At 52.8% G+C, this 7500-nt stretch overlaps 2 protein-coding genes across 3 annotated transcripts in view; one reads left to right on the top strand and one right to left on the bottom strand.

Moving 5' to 3' along the window:
* LOC125956708 (uncharacterized) overlaps positions 1-4137 on the bottom strand; it is a gene marked incomplete at its 3' end in the record, with an annotated part of 11693 nt that extends 7556 nt beyond the window's left edge. Inside the window, 4 exon segments of the mRNA XM_049688863.1 lie at positions 1-68; positions 626-778; positions 2794-2975; positions 3861-4137. The exon segment at positions 1-68 is cut by the window's left edge and continues 427 nt beyond it. Coding sequence (XP_049544820.1) covers positions 1-68; positions 626-778; positions 2794-2975; positions 3861-4122 — 665 coding nt within the window.
* LOC125952279 (glutamine-dependent NAD(+) synthetase) overlaps positions 1-7500 on the top strand; it is a 27070-nt gene that overhangs the window by 9333 nt on the left and 10237 nt on the right. The window contains exon 1 of one of the 2 annotated variants that reach the window (XM_049681686.1): positions 6655-6853. The exons of the other annotated variant lie outside the window; for it this stretch is intronic. The gene's annotated coding sequence lies outside the window, so the exon portion shown is untranslated. Of the gene's footprint in view, positions 1-6654; positions 6854-7500 lie in introns of those variants that run through there. 2 annotated transcript variants of the gene reach the window in all.

Genomic DNA, 7500 nt, shown 5'->3' with positions numbered 1-7500 from the left:
TTCACCTCCAGGGGTGGTGTCGGTGACGTCACCTTCGATTCCGATTCGTTGTCATCGTCGTCTTGGCACTGGACGGACGGAGGCCCATGGTGAGGGGGGCAAGAGGGGAAATTGGAACGGAGGGGGGAAAAAGGCAAAAAAAGGGCAGGATGTGAGAGACACCGAGAGAGAGAGAGAGAGAAAGAGAGAAATCGTGATGAAGGGGGAGGGGAGGGGGTGTGCTGGAGGAGAGGGAGTGTGTTAATGGCGGCCAGAAGCACACGGAACCTTTTAGTGAGCGATCCTGATCGATCATGAAATTTGCACACACGCACGCACACAAACACCACAGCAGCAGCAGCAGCAGCAGCGGCAGCAACAACAGCAACAACAGCAACAACACACAGCAAACGGGAATGAGGACCGCTCAGCAGCGGACGAGGAGTAACGAGCAGACAGACGCACGCAAGAGAGAGAGAGCGAGCGAGAGATAGAGAGAGCGAGATAGAGAGAGAGACAGGATACAGCCACAGCAATGGAAAGAACAGAAGAGAGAAAGGACGGCAAGGGAAGGGAGGACGAGGGAAGGGAGGGAAGCTTGTTGGTTGGTTGGTTTGGGGGGGGTTTGGCTATTGCTGTCACTTACGTAGTGGACGGCGCTGGTCGGATTGTAGTTGTAGACGATGATGCCATTCTCTTCGCCTACCGGGCGCGGTTGCAGCTCCTTGCCGGTCGGCTGGTAGTACGGTTCCGGCGTTTCCGGTGCATCGTCCAGATGGTACACGCGCTCCTCCAGCACCTTTGTTTGGCGAAAAGACGGCAGTGAGGGGGGGAGGTTATGGAACTGGTTTTTAAACTAAACGTTTATGCGGGAAATCTAAAGCTTCGCGAAGATCGCGTCTTAAGGGGGGGGGGCTTCGGTATTTTATTTTATTTCTTCGCATTTACTTTTTATATTTTTTTATGAGTGCTTATTGTTTCAAGAGTACTGTGACAAATTTTGGGATCAATCGAAGCAAAACTGAAAAAGATATTGATTTTAGAAAAACAGAGTTTCATACAAGGCTCAACGCATCTTGCGACTTTGAATCGCGATTCCCAAAGTCGGTGCCCATCGTAGCATAAAAACTACTCGACCGATCGATTTGAAATTTTAAACACACAATCTACACACTATTTTCCAGGTAGCCCCGTCGAGTTTTTGTTAAAATTGTTGATACTTTTTTTTTTTAATAATTTTTTTAATTATGTAAAGCTCGTTTTTTGAAGCAACATTGGAAAAAGCATCACTTTTTCAACTTCAAAAATCTGCCAAAAATCGAAAAATGGGAAATTCAACAAAAACTCGACGGGGCTACTTGGATAAACTTATAATCTAACAAAAGAATATTCATTTGCGTATTTCTGATGACCCGGCACGTGGCTACGATGGGCACCGTAAAAAGTATATTTTTGCAAACTTGCCTTTCTAGATTGGATGTCATGAACGTAGTTTTGAACAAATCTTCCCCAAAATAGAACCAAATATTCTTGAAAAGTTGTAGTTTAATATGAGATTATTTTGAAAAATTAAAATTAAACGGTTTCTTCTCTAAAAATCGTCAAAAATAAGCCTTGTTTTAACCCGAAATAACCAAAGCCCCCCCTTAAGGACTTAAGAGCACGAACTTAAAAGGACTTAAGGACTTAAAAGGATTTAACAGAACGGCGCGCTCCATGCTTTGTAGACCCCCTTCTTCTGTATATCCCTCTTCTCAGGTCTCGGTCTACAAAGCATTTTTTTTTTGTTTGTTAATCATAATTTAAAAACAAAACACCTTGTAGACCGATCTGAGAAGGGATATACGTTTAAGGGTGGTTGGGGTGGTGGTTGGGGGTTGGTCATTATATAGGGCATCCTTCCAACAAACCCAACACTCGACGTTATCAAAACAACCACTCAACCGGTTATCACGACCCCAGCAACATCTTGAGAGTGTGACTCTGTTGGAAGCGTTTGCGCTTTCGGGAAGTAAGTGTCGGGGTGGTGGTGGTGAGTAACAGAAGGTGGTCTATAATCGATGCACAGAGCGATCGACCGCCCTTTTTTGATGGCGACTTAATTTTCGACGTTTCCAGACGTCCACGTCCCGTAGTTTCACTAATTAATCCCCCCTTCCAGTGGCCCCGCCCGGGAGCTACCTAATTGCCTCGCATACACACACATACACATACACATATATACATATATTAGTCAATACCGAATGCTAATGGGGCAGCTCAGCGATACCACCGATATCCAGCCGGTGACGTGTTAGCGACGACGACGGCGACCGTTTGGTGGGCCCATGGTAACGAGCGTCAGGTTCCTCATTCCTCCCCCCTCCCCCTCACACACACACACACACACACACACACACATCTCAAGAATTGAAATCAATTTGGTTCTAGGCGCCCCCTTGACGCTACTGATGTCGCCGCGGAAGAGGGCGTGTTAATGTATTCCGCCCGGAATTCCGTCGACACCAAACGAGAACCCCTCATTCTCGACCACCCCTCATTCTCCATTTTCCCACCCCGGGACTTTGGTCTAGTGGCCGCCATTTTGGTGGCACGAACAACAGCGAAGGAACGCCAAGCCGGATCGATTGATCGAGACACAGACCAGAGGGGGATGCCGGGGGGCTGTCAAGCCGATGAGTGTGTGTGTGAGTGTGGAGTGCCCTTTTCTGCTAGGGGGTGTCGATGGGTCTGGCCCGTCGGTCGGTGCCCTCGCGTGGTATCCCTATGGTAACCCCGGGTGCCAAGGGGGAGGGTGCTCGCCGCTCAACGTACCTGACATTCGATGGGCCATCGGGGGGCCTGCTGGGGGCAGTCATAGTCCCGTTCCTTCGGCAGCGCGAACAGTTCCCGCGGTTCCTTCAGCCGGGCGATCGGACGGAGCGTCTTCGAGTCGGTGTTTACCTCCAGCTGGTGCGTCTTCAGGCTGTTCGAGAGGAAACTGCCCAGGTAGCCGGCTACAGTGAGAGCGAGAGAAAGAGAGAGAGAGAGAGAGAGAGAGAGAGAGAGAGAGAGAAAGCAGCGAAGAGAAAGGAAGAGCGGAATTAGCAAAATGGTTATCGGTTCTCGTCTGCACACAGTGCGATCAGCTGATAGACACACTCAGGAAGATGACTCTAGAGAAAGAGAGAGAGAGAGAGTACGTGCGCGCGTGAGAGAAAGAGAAAGAGAGAGAGAGATAACACAAGTTGATGTGCTTCAGCAACAGCATAACACAGTAGTGCACAGTCTGTGTATATGGTTTGTAGTGGAGGAGCTTCCAAACCAGGAGGTGGAGGACAACCCCTCAGCCGGCACGCCGGCTACGAAGTGTCAACTCCCCCAGACAACTGACAGGCGACATACATTCCGGAGCCCCGGGGGTAGCTATAGAGGGTAGCGAGAGAGCGACGATGATGTAGATCTCTCCCCCTCCCCCTCCCATGCCCCTCCGTTTCAACCATCGGATCGACCCGCTTTTCGCGCCGGCAAAAGCCGGCCCGGATCGGACAGATCGGACAGAAGTGTTGTTGTTTCGGATACGCGTTGAGCCTGGCTTGATGATGATGAGGTTGAGGGGTTCGCTGGGTACTGGGGCTTTTGATGGCTGAGGGTTGCCGCGTTTTGTTCCGGTTTGATCGCTGCTAGAGCTCTCCCTCTCCCTCTCCCTCTCTCTCTTCTCTCTCTCTTGGTCTCTTGGTCGAACAAAACCGTTAAAGATCCCTGAGTGTTGCACACTCTGCAATAGCAATGCAAATCATCCCCCATCTACTACTGGGGTGCACACACAAGGGGTGCAGCGCGTTGGATGCATTCAAGCAAAACTGCACAATCTCACCCTCCACAGACAGACACACACTTACATTCACACACACACACACACCCGAGAACGCAGGCACAACACAGGTGGGCAAGTAGGGGATGGGTGGATGGGATGGGCTGCTGCTGGTGGTGGTGGTGGTGCTGCTGCTGTCGTCCCGAACTCCTCTTCGAAGGGTTTGATGGCGGCAGTAGCAGTAGCAGCAGTACTGGGCGTCTCCACCGGCGAGCATCCAACGAGCGACTGAACGCGCGCACACCTGACACCGTCTGGTTTGTTGTGCCGTTCTGCCACCCCCACCCCATCCCCCATCCCCATCCCCATCCCCTTCCGTGTTCACCGGCCGCCGCCGCCAGCGAATTCGGTGTGCATGGGAATTCTTCACCCACGCCACATCTATCCTCACCTCCTCACCTCCGCTCACGACCTCCTCTCTCTCTCTCTCTTTGTTTTTTTTTGTCTTCCTACTTCTCTCTCTCTCTCTCGCTCTCTCTTTTGATCTGGTGTCTGTGTGGCTGCGTCATCGATGCTGCTGGCGTTCTGCAAACACGGACCACAGTGGTGTTCTCTCGCCTACCTTCTCTCCTTTCTTCTCTCCTTTCTTCTCTCTTTTACCTCCCCCGAGCCCCTCGTCCTCTTTCTCCCTTTCTTTCTCTCTTTCACTTCACTTTTTTGGACCACATGCACATGCCGAGGAAATCCATAATAGCGTAAGGTTCTCATTTCACCTTTCTACTTCTTCTTCCTCCTCCCCATCTTCTTCTTCTTGTGCTTCGTCTTCTTCCTGCCAAGCCAAGTAACGCACGCAACGGCAACATGGCCGCTCGATCGAGCACCCATTTTTGCGCGCGCGAACCCGCAGCAGTAGCAGAAGCAGCAGAAGAAGAAGGAGGAGGAGCTGTCTGTTTTGGAGCAAACGAGGTGCGCGCCGAGGTGCAATCGGACGAGGATACATGGGGTGCGAAGTTGGCGTGAGAATGGTAGCAGCTGCTTGGTTGGTTGGTTGGTGCGCTCGCGTCAGCGCATAGGTTTCGTCCGCGTCAGCTGTCAGCTGTGTGTATGTACTGTGGGTGCCTGGGAGGTGAGCGAGTGCCAAACCCCGAGTCGAGTTTGCCGTTGCCGTCGCAAGTGGGCAAGTGGGGAGCGGGGGGTGCTGCTGCAGTGCGTCCCTTAGAAATGCCGCTACTGTTGCTGTGGTCGCAACAGCCTTCCCTCAGCAGCGCACGCGAATTGCAGGGAGGAGGAAAAGAAAAAAAACCATTCTTCGAATGTGACGTGCAGTCGCATTCGCGATCACGATCGAGTCGTTCTCAAACAAGATAGCGAGAGAAAGAGAGAGAGTGTGTGCGTGTGTGTGTGTGCGAGCGTGCGCGCGCGCACAGCAAACCGCGACCCTTTCCGCGACGCACACGACGCAAGGCACACGCGGAACGCGGTTTTCGGTATGTTTGTTGTTCTTCGCGGGATTTACGCCACACGCACACACACACACACGCCGCCGAGTGCGCTCTCGACAGCCGGGCGCACACGGCAACACACGGCACAACGGATTGGGATATAATTAGGTCCCCCTCCCCCACCCCCCAAAAACCTTCTTTCATCCCTCTCAAAACCTTCTTTCATCCCGTTGTGCGGTACGCAGACGACGACGACGACGAATGTCGACGGTGACGGGTGGGTGACAGTTGGCGTCGCAAAAAAAGGTAAAAAAAGATCTGCCCTCTCTCCGCTTTTTTAATCCCTTTAAAAACCCCCCACCACCCCCTGGTCTTGGTGGTCCTTTCTTTCCCGAACCCCGAACTCTCCTCGAACGAAATCAAGTTATCGGTGCAGCTTAGCGTGTCTGTGTGTGTCTCTGTGTGTGTGTGTGTTTATGCAATGGACCCCCCCTGGTCACTGCTTGCTGCCACCTGCGGCCACAATCGTGACGTCACGTTTTGGCCACACGACACACCATGCGCCTCCATCGCTGTGTTGTCGCGCGGGTGTCGCGCGCAAACTGTACTCACCACCACCACTACCATTTTGCAATTGGTGCGTGTGTGTGTGCGTGCGTGTGTGCGTGCGCGAGTGCGTAGGACGCTGCGTCGATGGGGCTGTTCTCTTAGGTGGAACGGGGGTGGATGAAAGTTGTTGTTTACATCATCCCCTTACACCCACGGTCACGCTCGCATCATCATCATCATCATCAGCATCACCGCAACCGCAGAGAGTAAGTGCGCACGTGCTGCTTCGTCGACGAGGACGAGGACATGCCACACCGGGATCACTTCTTTGTTTGCTCTGTGACTGCTAGGGGAGGGAGGAAGGGGAGCTCCCGCTGGGCGAAAATGCGAAAAATAAATCTTGGCAACCGAACCGATCTGATCTGATTCAAGGATCGGAGGAGGCGTATCAACGCCAGTTAGTCAGCCTTTGGAACCGCCAACCCCCTCTCCCCCATCCCCCACTCCTACAGAAGCCTTGTAAAGAATTCTGAAAGAGACTTAAAAAGAGGAACAGCGTTCGTACCAGAACCGAAAAAGAGAGAGAGAGAGAGAGACAAAGAGAAAGAGAATGCGAGAAAGAAAGTGCACCCCGTTGTTGTTCTAAGTAAAGCGAGCGATTTTTTTTGGGCCACTCGCGCACTGCTTGGTTCGCGGAAGAGGAGCGAGGAGGACGAGCGTTAAAAAGGGTCGATTCGTTTGCGTTGACAGCGACAGCGAAACCAGTGCGCTCGCTTATCACGCCCGAGAACTCGTACTAGCCCGTTGCCAAAGTGCAAAAAAAAAAAAAAAAAAAACACACAGCCAGACATAGCTACTGCTGCTGCTGCAGCTGCTACAGCTGACTATCCGCGTCGTTTGTCGCTTTGTCGGCGCGCGCGCGTCTCCTTCTGGTCTGCGCGTCGCGTGATACGTTCGGGTAGATTGATGTGCGGCATGTGATGTGATATATATATGTGTGTTTGTGTGCGTGTGTGCCTAACCTTTGGCCGCGAGCGTCGCGCATACGGGAAACAGCTGAGTCTGCAGACAGCGGACACGGTCGCCAGCGGTAAGACTCCAGTTCATGGTCGGTGCGCGGGGAGGGCGTGCGTCTTTGCGCCCCTATCGCCACCACCACCACCACCCCTTTCACCACCCCTTGTTGTTGTGGCACTTTTTTTTTTCACCGCACACACACACAGAAAACAGAGGTCCACTGAGAAGTCCCCCTGCCAGCCTCGCTTCTGCTTCACTCCTCCTTTGATCCTGTCTTGCTTCCCAGACCGCCAACCCACCACCCCCTTCCCCACCATACACCACACACGGCCTTTCACTTCACTGTTGTTCTTTCTTTTTTTTCTCTCTCTCTCTCGAGAGAGATTGAAGTGGATCAAACGGTCCTGGCCGCGATCCTGTTCCAGTCCAGACGAAAGTACACACACACACACACACACACCAGCCACACACTAGGAGGCAGGGTTTGATTGAAGAGAAGCGCACTCTCGCGGTCTCGCGGTAACGGTCCGTGAATCGCAACGTTCGCGGTGGCTCTGGATGCCGCCGGCGGGCTTCCAGGATGTGCGGCCTCCCGGGATTGATGTGGGGGTGTTTAACCTCCACCACCGGCAAGTTCCTGCTGCCGGCAGTGAAGGAGAGACAGTGACGTGTATGGGGGAGGGCGATCCGATACACACACACGGGCGCGCGCGCGCGCTT

The sequence above is a fragment of the Anopheles darlingi genome, chromosome X (assembly GCF_943734745.1).
Source record: "Anopheles darlingi chromosome X, idAnoDarlMG_H_01, whole genome shotgun sequence".
NCBI classification, from domain to species: Eukaryota; Metazoa; Arthropoda; class Insecta; order Diptera; family Culicidae; genus Anopheles; species Anopheles darlingi.
Note: the sequence above shows the minus strand (reverse complement) of the source record. Positions and strands in the feature narration are given on the sequence as shown.